This window comes from Pteronotus mesoamericanus, unplaced genomic scaffold, assembly GCF_021234165.1.
Source record: "Pteronotus mesoamericanus isolate MK-2021 breed Mesoamerican mustached bat unplaced genomic scaffold, CSHL_Meso_final contig_173, whole genome shotgun sequence".
Lineage (NCBI taxonomy): Eukaryota > Metazoa > Chordata > Mammalia > Chiroptera > Mormoopidae > Pteronotus > Pteronotus mesoamericanus.
The window spans coordinates 2,498,533-2,515,158 of record NW_026555072.1 but is presented as its reverse complement, the minus strand read 5'-3'; the positions used below and the strand labels follow the sequence as shown (position 1 = coordinate 2,515,158).

Sequence of the window (16,626 nt, the reverse complement as noted above, 5' to 3'; positions counted from 1 at the left end):
AATATATCTCTTATTGACAACCTCCACTGACAAATCTCCACATTTATAAATTCCTGCCTGTGACTTTTTCCTGCCAAGAGGGAATCACAGGAACTGGATTTACCCTCATGCCTGGAACAAACAAAGAAAACAAAAATAAACAAAATACATGAAAAACGGTGGTTTTCAAGGCTCTGGATGTCAGGCAATGAAGAACAGTGATCTCTGAGAAAAGCAAAACAAATGAGGTTAGCCCTATGATTGGTCCAGCATTACTTCCTTGAGAGAGTTTCCAAGGCACTGGAAAGAGAGGGAACTGAGGAAGAGGCTGGTGAATTCCCTAAGCTGAAAAAGAACTGAAAGTCTAGGGAAAATAAGACAGCTAGAATTCATAGGGCATACTATCAGAGTGGAGAAAACTTCACAAAGAGAAGACCCAGTTGATTTGCCTAGGGTCCTCCTTTAGTATTCTGTAGAGTACCAATCAGCAGGTGTGTGAGAGGAATCTGAAGCCAGGAAGGGAACCATCTGAAAGGATAAGAGCAAATGGTATCTGATGCTTACACAAGGCTGGGAATATTGCCTTTTCTCACTAGCCAGACTGGAAAAATAGGTCACCAGGTAGAGAATTCAGGAAGCTATTGTCTCAGTAGTGGGGAATAATTAGGTACATCTAAAAATTATATAAGCAAGACCTGTAAGAATCAAACTGTTTCCAAGTAACTTAGTTATGTCCCAGAACAAAGCTTAATATAATTTATAGACATGCATAAATATCCAGCACCCAACAAAGTTAAATTCACAATGTATGGCATTCAATAAAATATTACTAGACATGCAAAGAGGTAAGGACACAGGACACTATAAGAATAATGAAGCAATCAAACAATCCAAAACTGACACAAATGTTAGAATTACTCAACAAGGATATTCAAAAAGTTACTATAAGTGTATTCCATATGCTCAGAGAGTTATTAGAGACATGGAAAATTAGGGGGAAAGGCCCAAATATAGGACTTCCACTCCTGGGAGAATAGAGATGTACTTTTCCCTATCCCTGCCACTAAGTACAAAAAGAAAACCTATAAATGATGTTTATAAACAAACAAGATGATTCTGAAAAATGGAGTGTAGAAGGCAGACTGGCTAGGGACCTTAGGACTCCAAAAAGAGCATATTGGTGAGTTTCATGGGTTTTCTTTTTTGTCTCATCTATCTGAGACTGTGCTGGAAAACCTGACAACTTGGAATGTCAATGGACCGGAACAAGAAAAAAGACCCTACAAAAGCCAGTTTTCACTCGTCAAAGAATCAGGAAATGGGCTGTCTAATAAGACAGCAAACTTAAAGAAAATAGTTGCTTTACTGCATCTGAGCAGTATAGAAAAAAATGTGGCCCAGCTCCCACTCATACCAACACATGCCTAGTGAGTAACTTATATTTTTACCCTCAACAGGCTCTAAAAGTCATGCCAAACCCCTGTCAAGGTGATGTCAGAAAAAAAGTTAATCATGAAGCCAAGACTTTTGTCTCCACTGAGTGGTTACAAGCCCTCCCCTATGTGGTATTATATAAAATGTATTCCATATGCTCAGAAAGTTAGTAGAGACATGGAAAATGTAACAAAATTACCACAGACTGGGTGACTTAAGCAACAGAAATTTATTTCCTCACAGTTCTGGGGGCTGGAAGCCCAAGATTAAGTTGCTAGCAGGGTTTCTTTCTGGTGAGGCTTGTCTTCCTAGTTTACAGATGACCACCTCCTGTCTTCACATAGCATTTTTTCTGTGCATGCACACCGCTGGTGTCTCTTCCTCTTTTTATAAGACACCAGTCCTATTTGATTACAGCTCTACCCTTATGACCTCATTAACTTTAATTACCTCCTTAAAGGTCCTATCTCCTAGTATAGTTACATTGAGGGTTAGGACTTCAACATATAAATTGAGGTGAGGGGGGCTGGAAGGATACAACTCAGTCCATAACAACACATAATGACTCCAAATGGGCAAAGAAATATCCTCAGAGTAGTAGTATGATAGAGAATTAGAACAGGCAATTGAAACATTTGTTGTATAAAACTGGAGGAGATAAAGGCATGAAGAACTGGCTCACATACTTTCACAAATGTGTGCTCACACTCAGTATGGTTGGGGGCAAGGGAAGGTCTCCAGTATATAGATTCCTTCACATTTCAGAAGGTTCTGGGAAAGAAGAGGTGGGAGAGGATGCTGGTATGACCACATCATCACAACGTTCTTATCTTCCCTACCAAATTTAATGGCCCAAGAACCAATGCTTCAATTACAGGTGCCAGAAACAGGGATGATCCCTAAGCAAGAAACTTTGTGCCTTTTTTTTTAGCTAGGAGAAGTGGGGGGAGAAATGGAGAGAAACATCATTGTGCGAGAGAAACATGATCGGTTGCTTCTTTTATGCCCCCAACTGGGGACCTGGCCCACTACCCAGGCATGTGCCCTGACCAGAATTGAGTTGGCAGTTTTTCAGCTTGCAAGACAATGCCCAACCCACTGAGCTGTTAAATTGTTTATGTTAGCATTCCTAAGAGCCTAATGTGATAGATTGTGCCTTCATCCCATCTGGCAAAATTGGGAGTTTGATAATGAATGCAGCTGTATGACCTAGTGGTTGAGGTAGACCACTAGTTCTGCACTTATGTAATGATACCCTATATGAATGGGGATGGACTGGAGAGGAAGCATTTGCTAGTTTTGTATTGCTGATGGAAATCTGAAACAACACATTGGCCAAACCTATTGTCCCTTCCAGAGGTGGAAAAGCTTGGGTCAAATCCATTGATTATTAAAGAGAAGGAGGAATAGTAGCTGAGAGTAAAAGAATGAAAAAAGTATGTTATGCAACAAGGGAAATCCATTGCATTGGTGCCCTGAGAGGCTCAGTGCAAAAAGTGATATTGTTTCTTAATTCAACTATACCAGATGCCTGAAAGAATGAAATCATATGTTACTAAGACTCCTACACTGACAAGTTTGATTGGAAGCCTGCAAACCTGAGTTGCTTTAGGAGGTGAACTGGACCAATTATTAATGACTGAGTGGGGCTCTAGTAATGTGCCAGTATCTTTTGAGTATTTTATTTTATTATTTTATTTTGGGAAGAACACTTAGGAGATATACCCTCTTAACAAAAACTTACAAGTACAGTATATTATTGTTGACTATAAGTACAGTGTTGTATGCAGTTTACATCTACTGCCATACTATGATATGGTGTAACACTGGCATTGTTGCTAAGATTATATTTATATTGATGATCTAATAAATCAGGAAATTGAGTTAAAGGCTTTTCAGGATAGAATACTGATAGAAATGACTGACTTGAGGAAGAAATGGATTTAGTTGATCATCAACTAATTTCTATGCTAAATAATTTAGCACAAGTGTGTCATAAGGTACAAAGAGAGGTAGATCAAAGGGGAGGAGTAATCATTAGTATTAAAATATGAAAAGGTATATAATGGTTTTATAAGGTGAATTAATTTTTTACTATTGTTGTGTGTCATGTAAGTACTCTACTAAAATGAGATGCCCAAACAAATATATTTTGCTGTGAAAGAACCTTGGCCAAAGGCTAAGGGTGGCCTGTGTAGTAAAGTATTCAACCTTACCCAAAGAGAGGGCTTGCCTTTGCCTTCAGTTTCTGGGAGGTAATCTCTAGGCCCCTGGAATGTCATGCCTGATAGGAATGCCTTTGTTTACCTGGGGGCCTTGTGCCATCCAGACAGTATCTACGATTTAGTATGGAGGCCCAGAGCCATGTCAGCAACATAATGAAGGGTGGGGGCTTTGGGTCATGAAAATTGGCCTCCTGAAGGTTGGAAACTGAACTCAGCCATGTGAGCAAGTCACCTGTGCATACATAATGGAGCCCCATTAAAGGCTCTGGACACCAAGGTTTTGGTAAGTTTCCCTGGCTGGCAGAACTCCATGCTATTGCAGTCAATGCCTGGAGAGTAATGCTGTTTTGATTCTGTGGGGAGATGATAACTGGAAACTCGGCATTTGTTTAACTCCCTGGACTCTGCCCTATGTGCTTCTTCCCTTGGCTCATTTTAATCTCTATTCTTTAGCTGTAATAAAATGTAACTATGAGTATAATAGCTTTCAGTGAGTTCTGTGAATCTATCTGGTAAATTATTGAACCTGAGGGTGGTGTTGGAGACCCTTGGACTTGAACTTGCAATTGGTATTAGGAGGGAAGTTTTGTGTGGGGACTGTTTAACTCCTGCACCAGTTAAACGTACAAACATTGTTTGATTTTTGATATACTAGTAATTAGCAAGAAATTGAAATTAAAAACCAATACCACATAATAAAGTGGAAATAAGACAACACTAAGTAAATAGCATCAAAAGTATGAAATACTTAGGGGATAATTTATCAGAAGATGTGAAAGACCTGTACACTGAAAATTACAAAATACTGATGGTAGAAATCAAAGAATACTTAAAGTAATGGAGAGAGATATCTTATTCATGGGTCAGAAAACTCAATATTGTTAAAATTTCAGTTCTCCTCAAATTGATCTATAGATTCAAACCAATCCCAAGAGGTAAACACAGTACTCGCCTCCTCAGACAACCACATCAAAATTACAACTAAACTACATAACAACCATCATTCAAGACTGCCAGAAATCTAGCTGAATGGAAGTCCTACAACTATGGAATTAAAGAAGAAACCACAGACCACTAGGAGGGGTGGAGACACCGAATGATTTGGTCCCACACCCATGTGTGGCAGATAAAAATCGGGAGGGATATCTCAGGAGCAAAGGGTCCCAGGCCCATACCAGCCAAAGGTTCCAGTGCCAGGGAGTCACAGTCACTATAACTTCCAGCTGTGAAAACCAGCAGAGATTGAGGCTGAGGAAGATGGAAACTTCTGAAGTCCTAGGAAACTACTCTTAAAGGACCCATACATGGACTTAATTGGACTCACTTCCTCTGAGCTCCAGTGTGGGGGAAACAGCTTGAAAGGCACCAGAGACATACTGAGAACTGAATTGTCCAACATCAAGGCAAGAGCTGGGGAGCAACTTTCTCCCAGACAGAAGTGCTGACAGAGGCCATTGTTCCTTTTCTGAGCCCCACCCCCACTTGGAGCTGGCAGGTGGGTGCCATATCTGAGACTCCCTCACCCTGGATTACACTGTTTGTACCACCCTGGTGATTCCCTGTGACCCTCATACCACCCAAGTTTCTGGGCCACCCAAGTTGTTACCAGTGGCTTTTCCATACAAAGGGCTTGTCTTGGCTCATACTTCAGATTTTCCTAAATTCTCTAAAACAAGTAGCATCTGGCCTCATCAAGCCTCATATCTCTTGCTAATTTGCTCCAGGCCCGGCACAAGCAGCAGCCAGCCTTGGTTAACAGCATGGCCTTGCCTGGGCACCCCCAATCCTAGCACAAGTAGCAGCCATTTGCAGATCCCTTTGTAGCTTATGCTGGGGGCTCTGAGAAGAGCACAGGTGGTGGCTGATCTTGGCTTGCACCTCCTGGGAGGCCCCAGAGACAGCGCACCTAGTGGGCAGCTTCAGCCTGCATTGGAACACCACCACCCAACTACCTCCGAAGTGACACACTCAAGGAGCAAACTCATTGGCACTAGAGCCCTGCTGAAGTAAGTCTTGCACTGAGGTGTGGACCTCTGCACAACTGATCCTCCACAGTGGTTGGAGGTTGGTTGTAAGTGGTCAGCCAGTCCTTGGCAGCTTATTGGCATGGGTAAATCCCTCCCACTAACCTGTCAACAGCAATAAAGGCTCCACTACAAGAAGAGGTAGTACTCAGCCCACACAGAGGGCATACCTCAAGTACCAATCTTCATTGATAGGGGAGGCTGTGCCACTGGATTATACAGGATACCTATTACATTAGGCCACTCTACCAAGCCTGGAAGATGTAACAACTTCACCTAATACATAGAATCAAACACAGGAGGCTGCCAAAATGAGAAGACAAAAAAATGTGGCCCAAATGAAAGAACAGATCAAAACTCCAGAAAAAGAACTAACTAACTAAATAAATAAATAAATAAAGACAAGCAATCTATCAGATGCAGAGTTCAAAACACTGGTTATAAGGACATTTGGTGAACTTAGAACCTCAACAGCATTAAAAAAGGTTGTAAATGAAGGATACAGTAATTGAAATACAGAATAAGATACAGGAAATCAACAGTAGAATGGATGAAGCCAAGAATCAAATCAGCAATTTGGAATATAAGGAAGTAAAAAACATCCAATCAGAACAGCAAGAATTAAAAAAATAAGAATAGTGTAAGGAGCCTCTAGGACAACTTCAAGCCTACCAACATTCATGTCATGGGGGTGCTGGAAGGAGAAAAGAGAGAGCAAGAAATTGAAAACCTATTTGAAAAAATAATGACAGAAAGCTTCCTTAACTTGGTGAAGGAAATAAACGTACAAATCCAGGAAGCACAGAGTCCCAAACAAGATGAACCCAAAGAGGCCAACTCCAAAACATATCATAATTAAAATGCCAAAGATTAAAGAAAAAGAATCCTAAAAACATCAAGAGAAAAGCAGTTTTTTACCTACAAGGGAGCTCCCATAAGACTGTCAGCTGATTTTTTAAAAGAAATTTCATAGGCCAGAAGGGAGTGGCAAGAAATAGTCAAAGTGATGAAAAGTAAGACCCTACAACTGAGATTATTCTAACCAGCAAGCTATCATTTAGACTCGAAGGATGAATAAAGAGCTTCCCAGACGGAAAAAAAAAAAGCTAAAGGAGTTCATTACCACCAAACCAGTATTATGTGAAATGTTAGAGTAGGGGTGTCCAACCTTTTGGCATCTCTGGGCCACTCTGGAAAAAGAAGAGTTGTCTTGGGCCAAACATGAAATATACAAACACTAGAGCACCAGTGAAAACTGATGAGCAAAAAAAGGTCTGTGCTTAATTTTCATGATATCCACCACCACAGATAAACAAAAAAGTCCTCACATAATAACCCTAATTATGCAGCAGCTCTTTTGCTAATCTTTGAAAATCATCAAGCAGGTTCCAAATTTTTGATCACTAATGTAGAAAAAGTACATATCTATGTAATAAAACATCATTGTACATGTTTATTTTATGTACATTGTGACACATAATCACAAAAAAATCTCATAATGTTTTAAGTAAATTTATGATTTTGTGTTGGCCTGCATTCATAGTCATCCTGGGCCACATGCAGCCCATGGGCCATGAGCTGGACACCCCTGTGTTGGAGGGTCTTCTTCAAGAAGAAAATTAAAAACATGAACAACAAAATGGCAATAAATACATATCTATCAACAACTGAATCTAAAAAACAAAATAAATGAACAAGAAGAACAGAAACAGAATTAGAGATACAGAGGACATTTTGATGGTTGCCAGATGGGAGGGATTTAGGGGAATGGGCAAAAAAGGTGTAGGAATTACGATGTACAAATTGGTTGTTACAGAATAAGTCATGGGGATGTAAAGTACAACATAGGGAATATAGTCAATAATAGTCTAATAATTATGTATGGTGTCAGATGAGTACGAGATTTATCAGGATGATAATTTATTAATTTATGTAATGTCTAATCACTGAGGTGTACACCTGAAAGTAATATAATAATGTATGTCAATTGTAATTGAAAATAAAAATGATTAAAAATCCAATCCTAATAAAAATCATGGTAGCTTTTTTGTTGTTGTTGAAACATACAAATTTATTCTGCAATTCATATGGAAGTGTCAAGGACCTAGAATAGCCAAAACAACTCTGAAAAAGAAAGTTTACTGAGGTATAATTTACCTTTCATGCTTAAATTGTATATTTCAATGATTTTTTTTTAAAAACAAGTTTATTCTTTTTAATTTTTATTTACCTGTATATGTATTTGTGTGTGTGTATGTCTGTGTGTATTTGAAGATTTTATTTATTTTATTTTTAGAGGGTAATGGAGGGAGAAAGAGAGGGAGAGAAACATTGATTGAGAAAAAGCAACCAGTTGCCTCTCATACGTGCCCCAACTGGGGACCAGACCTGCAACCCAGGCATGTGCCCTGACCGGGAATTGAACCAGTGGCCTTTTGCTTTGTGGAATGATGCCCAATCAACTGAGTCACACTGGTCAGAGCTATTCTCTTTTCTTTAAAAAAAATTTAAATATTTTTTCAGGCTTTGTTAAGTTTTATTGGATCAGAATTTCAACAAAAGGTAGCTTTTATTTACAGAACTTAATGTGTGTGGGGACTGTCCAACCCACTTGGACACAAGTGAAGATAACCATTACATCTGTATATGTATGTATGTGTGTGTGTGTGTGTATTTAAAGATTTTATTTATTTTATTTTTAGAGAGAGGAAGAGAGGGAGAAAGAGGGAGAGAAACATCAATGTGAGGTTGCCTCTTGCGTGCCCCTACTGGGGACCTGGCCTGCAACCCAGGCATGTGCCCTGACTGGGAATCAAACTGGCGACCCTTTGGTTTGCAGTCCAGTGCTCAATCCACTGAGCCACACCAGCCAGGGCCATATATATATAACATAGCCAAAACAACTCTGAAAAAGAAAGTTTATTGAGGTATAATTTACATTCCATGTTTAAATTGTGCATTTCAATGATTTTTTTAAAACAAAAGTTTATTATTTTTAATTTTTGTAAATAGTTTATTTGTTTATTTTTAGAGAGAGAGGAAGGGAGGGAGAAAGAGAGGGAGAGAAACATCGATGTGAGAGAGAAAGTTGATCAGTTGCCTCTCATACATGTCCTAACTGGGGACCAAACCTGCAACCCGGGCATGTGCCCTGACCGGGAATTGACCCGGCAACATTTTGGTGTACAGAATGATGTTCCAACCAACTGAACCACACCAGCCAGGACTGCTTATGTATTCTCTTTTTTTTCTTTTTTTTAAAAAAGATTTTATTTATTTATTTTTAGAGAGGGGAAGAGAAGGGGAAAGAGAGGGAGAGAACATCAATGTGTGGTTGCCTCTTGTGAGCCCCCTACTGGGGACCTGGCCTGCAACCCAGGCATGTGCCCTGACTGGGAATCGAATCGGTGACCCTTTGGTTCGCAGATGGGCACTCAATCCACTGAGCCACACCAGCCAGGGCTGTTTATGTATTTTCTTATTTTCAATTTGTGTACAAAAATTTTGTTTGCTTCACATTCATAAAAATGTCAATTTTGTAAATGACAAATAAACCCTCCCTTACCCAACCTTTAATTAAATATAAAAACAGCTTCAAAGAACATATAACTTAGATTTGTTTAATCTTGAAATATAATCCAATAAGACTAAAAACTAAACATTTCATGTCCTACACCAAACAGTAAAATACTCAAAGGCCTTCAGGATCCTCTGACTGATTTACATCAATAAGATAATCTATTTTTGACGTAGTAAAAGAAGTATGTTCATCTCCAATTCAAATTTCAAGCTTCTGTTGGCCAACCCTGTCATGGGAGGCCACAAAGCATCATCTTCTTTTATAATTTCACTGTCATCAGTAATTCTCTTCAGTCTTCTGCACATAGGCCTCTTTTCTGATCAGGACATCATTTTATAATTGCTGTTGCTGGCATATCTAAACTTTATGTCCAGCCAAAATTCAAATTCCAGAAACTCATGTCCAAACTTGCCCTTGTGCCCTAAATTGTGGTGCAGGTAGAAATCACTGGCCATAGCCATTTTTGTCCCAAGAAAGCCTGCCAAAGGCTCAGCCAATGTGACACCAGGTGCCTGGCAGTAACATCCGAAAGTTTATTCTTAAGTGCATAACAGGCTCCAAGAGAACACTTTATTCTAGCTATAGGTGGCAACAGATGTTATGGCAGAGAGTCCAGATGTTTAAACAGAAATGGATTTAAGGATTGCCTCAGTAGCCTTTATTAAATTTACCCAACCATCACTACAATCAAATTCTAAAACATTTATATCACCCCAGTAACACCCCTTGTACTAATTTACAGTTAATGACTGTTCTCATTCTTACCTCCAGACAACCACTAATCTATAGATCTTTATAGATTTGACTTTTCTGGACATTTCATATAAATACAGTATACAAACACAATATTAGATCTTTTGTGTCTTGCTTTCACTTATTATAATACTTCTGAGGTTCACCCATGTTGCAGTATACAGGCATACCTTGGAGATACTGAAGGTTCGGTTCTAGATCACTGTGATAAAGTGAGTATCACAAGAAAGTGAGCCATAATCTCTCTGCTGGTGGAGGGTCTTGCGTTCAGTTTGTAAAAAAAAAAAAAGCAATACCTGTGAAGCACAATAAAACTAGGTATGGTTGTGTTAGTATTTGTTCCTTTTTATTGCCAAATATATGGCATTTTGTTTATCCTCCAGTTGATGGCTATTGGGATTGTCTCTACTTTTTGCCTCATATGAATAATGCTTTATGAATATTCAAGAGCAAGTTCTTGTGTCGTCACATGTTACATATCTTTAGGGTAGATAATAGGAATGGCATTGTTGGGTCCTATGGTAAATTTATGATGATCTTTTTAGAAACTGCCAAACTTTTCCAAAGTGGCTATACCATTTTAATGCATTCACACCAGAAATGTATAAAAGCTCCTGGTTCTTCATATCCTTACCAACATTTGTTATGATTGTTTTTTTTTTTTTATTGTAACTATTTTAGTGTATGTTTTGGACAAAAAAGTGGTAATTCATTGTGGTTTTCATTAAATTTTTTCTTAACAACTAATGTTGGGCATCTTTTCCTGTACTTATTTGTATATTTTCTTTGGAGAAATGTCTCTTCAAATCCTTTGCCCATTTAAAAAAGTATTTCTTTATTTTTAAAGAGAGGGAAAAGGAAGGAGAAAGAGAGGGAGAGAAACATCAATGTGTGAGAGAAACACCGATCAGTGGCCTCTCACACATGACCCAACCAGGGACCTGGCTCACAACCCATGCATGTGCCACAACTGGAAATCGAACTGGCGATCTTTCGCCTTGTGGGATGATGCCCCACAAAGCCAAACCGGTCAGGGAGCTTTGGCCCATTCTTAAACTGGGTTGTTTTTCTTCTTTTTATTGAGTTGTAAGAATTCTTTATATTTTATGGATACAAGTCCTTTGTCAGATACATGATTTACAAATATTTTCTCCTAGTCTGTTTTGTCTTTTCCCTTTATAATAGTGTCTTTTGAAGTACAAACCTTTTTTGTTCTGATGAAGTCCAGTTCATCATTTCTTTTTTCTTCATGGTGTCCTCTCTGAGAATTACTTGCTTAATATGAAGACAGAGATTTTCTCCTATAGTTTTTGCTAAAACTTTTATAATTTTAGCTTTTATATTTACATCTCTGATCCATTTTGAGTTAATTTTTAGCACGGTGTTAAACAAGATTTAAATTCATCTTTTTTGTGTGTGAATATCTAATTATTCCTTCACTAAATATTAAAAAGACTTTTCTTTCTCCATTGAATTACCTTCACACTTTTGTAAAGAATATTTCTACCATAAGTATGAGGGTTTGTTCCTGGACTCTATTCTGTTCCATTAATATATGTCTTTGTCCCTATGCCAGTACCATACTGTCTTGATTACAGTACTTTTTTACTTTTGAAACTAGGAGGTCAATTTCCTCCCACTTTGTCCTTCTTTAGCAAATGTCTTTTTGCTATTCTTGGTCCTTTCTGTCTATACAAATTTAGGATTTCTTTAGCATATAAATTTCTAGGGAAGAAAGCTTTGTTGGAAATTGGATAAAGTTGTACTGAACCTGTAGATCATGGGATTCTTCTTCTTTTTAAAAGATTTTATTTATTTATTTTTAGAGAGAGGGGAAGGGAGGGCGAAAGAGAAGGAAAGAAATATCAATGTGTGGTTGTCTCTCGAGTACCCCGCCACCACGCACTGGGGACCTGGCCTGCAACCCAGGCTTGTGCCCTGACTGGGAATCAAACCAGTAGCTCTTAGGTTTGTAGCCTGTCAGTCAATCCACTGAGCCACACCAGCCAGGGCTGGTTCTTCTTTGTTAGCTTGCTAATATGATAGGTTATATTGCATGACTTTGAATTCTGAAGGAGCTTTGCATCACTAGAATAAGCCCCAGTTGGTCATGATGCATATGTTTACATATTTCTGGATTCAGTTTGCTAGTATTTTGTTGAAGATTTTTATATCTATAGTCATTAGGAATAATGGTCTTTAGTTTTCTTGTGATATGTTTGTATGGCTTAAATATTAGGGTAATACTGCCCTCATAGAATTGGGGAGTGTTCCCTTCTCCTCTGTTTTCTGAAAGATTTTGTGGAGTGTTGATATGATTTATCTCACAAATGTTTGATGCAATTAACCAATTTAACTATCTGGCTTTGGTCTTTTGTGTGTGTGAGAAGAATTAAACTGAGAGGGGTATAAGGTTAAATGGTAATGGAAAAAATACAATAAATTTTTTTTAAAAAGAATTAAACTTACTAATTGCTTCTGTTGAGGGTGGAATGTAAGATGGTGCAGCCATGTGAGGACCATGCCTGGGTCTCAGATCTCAGATATCAGTCACCTGTCTTGGGGAGATACTATAGTGGGATTGGAGGACAAGGAAGTAAATATTAAATCACTGTATACTCACCATAATGGCTAAAGTAAAAAAGATGGAGAATACCAAGTGTTGACAAGATGTGGAGCAACTAGAATTTGTATACTGTGCTGTTGGTACAGCCACTTTGGAAAACTAGTTTTGTAGACTAAAGCAAACTATATAGGTAGCCTATGACCTGGCATTTTAACTTCTAGATATATACCTAACAGAAATTCATAAATATGTTCATCAGTAGATAGGTACTAAAATATTTATAGCAGTACTATTCCTAATAACCCCAAGCTGCAAACAACCCAAATGTCCATCAACAGTAGGACAGAAAAATATATTACAGCATATTTGCACAATGGAATATAACATGATAGTGAATTATCTACAAATAAACAATATAGATGACTCTCACATTCATAATGTGAATGAAATAAACACTGAAATATGAAATATAATTGTATGACTTAATGTATATAAAATACCAAACAGACAAAACCAATTTATGCTGTTAAAAGTCAGGACAGTGGTAACTCTTGTGGAGGCGGTGGTAGGCCTGGAAGGGAGCACAGGGATTGCTTCTGAAGTGTTGATCATGTTCTTTTTCTTGATTTGAGTATTTTCAATTTGTGAGAATTCATTCAGCTGTATGCTTATCATGTATGCATTTTCTGTATGAATTATACTTAAATAAAACAAAATTAAATTATATGCTAGAAATAAAACCCCCTTTATCATGAGTATAGTAAAAAAATATTTGAGAAAAAATGAGAAAGTGTCTATATATCAGTGCTTTAAAAAAAGCAATGGTCTTTCTATAAACCTTCCAGTTATTCAACTATAATAAGCTTTAATCATATCTTAAACTATCCAACAACAATGCAAAATGACTTTATCCCATGGCAACCTACACAAAACTAGTCTTAATATACATATATAAAATGAATATATCTTAGTCAGATTGGAAGAAAAACAGTCAAAACTTTATGTATTAAAACCCAATTTCTTAGTCATTCTTTTTCAAACAAGAATCCCAAAGAAAGCAAAGGCTTCAGTGGATGAGACTGGAAGTCCAGAGTTTCATGGGTCAAAGTCAGTCACTAAAGAGATAAGAAGTCTGTGGTCTGCAACTTACATAAATGATAGCTTTGGTGGTATAGGTTAGAAGGCATGTGTTGTTTTTTCAAGTGTGAATCATCACCTGCTACCACAGCATGGAATTAATGAGGGAACAATTGCCACCTTTAGATGTGTGCAACATTTAATAACTGTATTCTTGTAACATAAGCTAGAGCTTTGCCTAGTTTGCCGATGCATAAAGTCAGGCTTAATTTTAAGTTTTAAAATTTCCTTTTTTAAAAACATACCATGGTTTCTTCTCAAAGGGAAGAGAAAGAACGGTTCCTCATGGCAATCTTTTTTGTGTCTTAAATGTCAAAGATCACAAAAACTGGCTTGTATTCACAGATCTGCATTCCCAAGTAGGTTTTTGCCTTGACTTTTTTGCCCTGCAGGTATTTAGACAATGAAAACATTTTTCCCCACACTAGAAATTTGAAAAATTTCATCCAATATTGAGTACTTTTACATTCCAGGGTATGAAGAACTAATCAGTTCTAAATTTATAAAGCCCTTTATCCAAAAAGTGAAACATAAGAGATTACAGATCATCTTCTGGGGTCTCTCTTTCTACCACTTGCAGGAACTTGAAAGCCCCTGCATGAGTCATGAAACCAAACAAGACCATTGTCCAAAGGTTTTTTCGAAGAGTCTCCCTACCCATATAATTGTATATCAACGGTGGTGATGCAGTTGCTTGGTTTTGGGGGATACTTGGCTTTGTTTGCATTCTATTCACTTCACCTGTAGTCTGTTGCATCTGTTTTCCCCTACGCAATGATTGCGGCATCAGGCGTGCCTCTTCTCCACTATGGGCCGTCTGATGCATACCCAATGATAATTTCCAGCTGAAGGCTTTTTTCAGTCACTGCCTTTATAAAGTTTTTCTCCACTATGAGTTTTCTGGTGTTTAATGAGATTTGATCTGTCAGTGAAGGCCTTCTGACATTCTGTACACGCATAGGGTTTCTTTCCTGTGTGAATTATCTGATGCATACTTAGTGTTGCTTTCTGGATGAAAGCTTTCCCACATTTACTGCATTCATAGTGTCTCTCTCCAGTATGAGATTTCTGATGAATGGTAAGGCGTGATTTCCAAGTGAAGGTTTTTCCACAGTCAGTGCATTTATAGGGTTTCTCTCTAGTATGGATTTTCTGGTGTGTTATGAGATTTGACCTGTCAGTGAAGGCTTTCCCACATTCAGTACATATATTGGGCTTCTCTCCTGTGTGAATTTTCTGATGCACGCGGAGTTGGGATTTCTTAGTGAAGCATTTTCCACAGTCACTGCATTCATAAGGTTTCTCTCCAGTATGAATTCTATGATGTGCAATGAAGTGTGATTTCTGGATGAAGGCCTTCCCACAGTCAGGACAAACATAGGGTTTCTCTCCTGTATGGATTCTTTGATGCACACTTAGTGTTGATTTCTGGATAAAGGCTTTCCCACATTCATTGCATTCATAGTGTCTTTCTCCAATATGAGATTTCTGATGTATTTTGAGGCGTGACTTCCATATGAAGGCTTTCCCGCAACCATTGCATTTATAGGGTTTCTCTCCAGTATGAGTTTTCTGGTGTTTAATGAGATTTGACTGATCACTGAAAGCCTTCCCACATTCAGCACACATATGGGGTTTCTCTCCAGTATGAGTTTTTTGATGTGTAGTGAGGTTTGTCCTATGAGTAAAGACCTTCCCACATTCTGTACATATATAGGGCTTTTCTCCTGTGTGAATTCTTTGATGCACATGGAGTTGTGATTTCTTGGTGAATGACTTCCCACAGTCACTGCATTCATAAGGCTTCTCTCCAGTATGAATTCTCTGATGTGTATTAAAATGTGATTTCTGGATGAAGGCCTTCCCACATTCAGTGCACACATAGGGTTTCTCTCCTGTGTGAATTCTTTGATGCATCCTGAGTGCTGATTTTCTTGTGAAGGCTTTCCCACACTCACTGCATGCATAGAGTTTTTCTCCAGTATGAGTTTTCTGATGAATATTGAGGTCTGAATTTTGGGAGAAGCCTCTTCCACATTCATGGCATTCATAAGGTTTTTCTCCTGTATGAATTCTCATATGTCTAAAGAGATACGATCTGTGGAAAAAGGTTTTTCCACATTCACTGCATTTGAAGGGTTTCTGCCCAGTATGAATTTTCTGATGTGTAATGAGGTTTGATTTGAGAGCAAAGGCCTTCCCACAATGAGTACATATATAGGATTTTTCTCTTGTATAAACACCCTGAGCTACATCAGTTTGGGGCTTCTGAGTGAAGACTTTATCACTTTTGTTGCATTCAAGGGCTTTTTCTCCAGCATGAATTTTCTGATGCTCAAAGAGATCTGACTTCTGGGTGAAGCTCTTCACATACTCAGTACATACATAAAGTTTCCCCCCAGTGTGATTTTTCTGATGGTGGATGAGAACTTGTTTGTGTCCAAGATATTTTCCATATTGATTATATTCACAAGCATTTGCTCTTGTATTAGCATTCTCATTCTTAGTACAGGAGGAGCTATGGGAAAAATTGTTGTCATTTCCAAAAATCTTATCAAGGTTCATTGTTGCATTGCTTTTATTATGATTATGTAAGTTTAAAGTGTGCTTCAAACCCTTTCCAAATGTGTCACAGTTATGGAGTCTTTTAATTGAAGGAACAAGCTTGGTACTCACATGAATTACTTTTTCAATGTTTTTACATTCATAGCCCCTCTCTTTAATGAGTACTTTCACATGACTTACAGGGTTATTTTGGTTTTCTTGATACCTCTCTAGCTGGTCATTATCTTGCCACAATTCTTCTAAAATGGAACACAGTGAATCTTCTGTGGATTGACCAAATTTCTCACAGTGGAATAAAACTTCTCCAGCAATTCTCTGTTGTTGGGTTTGCCCAATATCTTCATCTAAAAATAAAAATATAAA

At 38.1% G+C, this 16,626-nt stretch overlaps 2 protein-coding genes and 1 pseudogene across 2 annotated transcripts in view; all 3 read right to left on the bottom strand.

Moving 5' to 3' along the window:
* The window catches only part of UXT (ubiquitously expressed prefoldin like chaperone), a 269,833-nt gene that overhangs the window by 40,003 nt on the left and 213,204 nt on the right, over window positions 1-16,626 (bottom strand). The gene's annotated exons all lie outside the window — the stretch shown is intronic.
* Window positions 9,273-9,843, bottom strand: LOC129065229 (protein mago nashi homolog 2-like; annotated as a pseudogene).
* The window catches only part of ZNF41 (zinc finger protein 41), a 52,136-nt gene continuing 49,976 nt past the window's right edge, over window positions 14,467-16,626 (bottom strand). Inside the window, exon 6 of the mRNA XM_054566489.1 lies at window positions 14,467-16,607. Within this exon, the coding sequence (XP_054422464.1) occupies window positions 14,557-16,607 (2,051 nt within the window). The 3' untranslated portion in view covers window positions 14,467-14,556. The remainder of the gene's footprint in view (window positions 16,608-16,626) is intronic.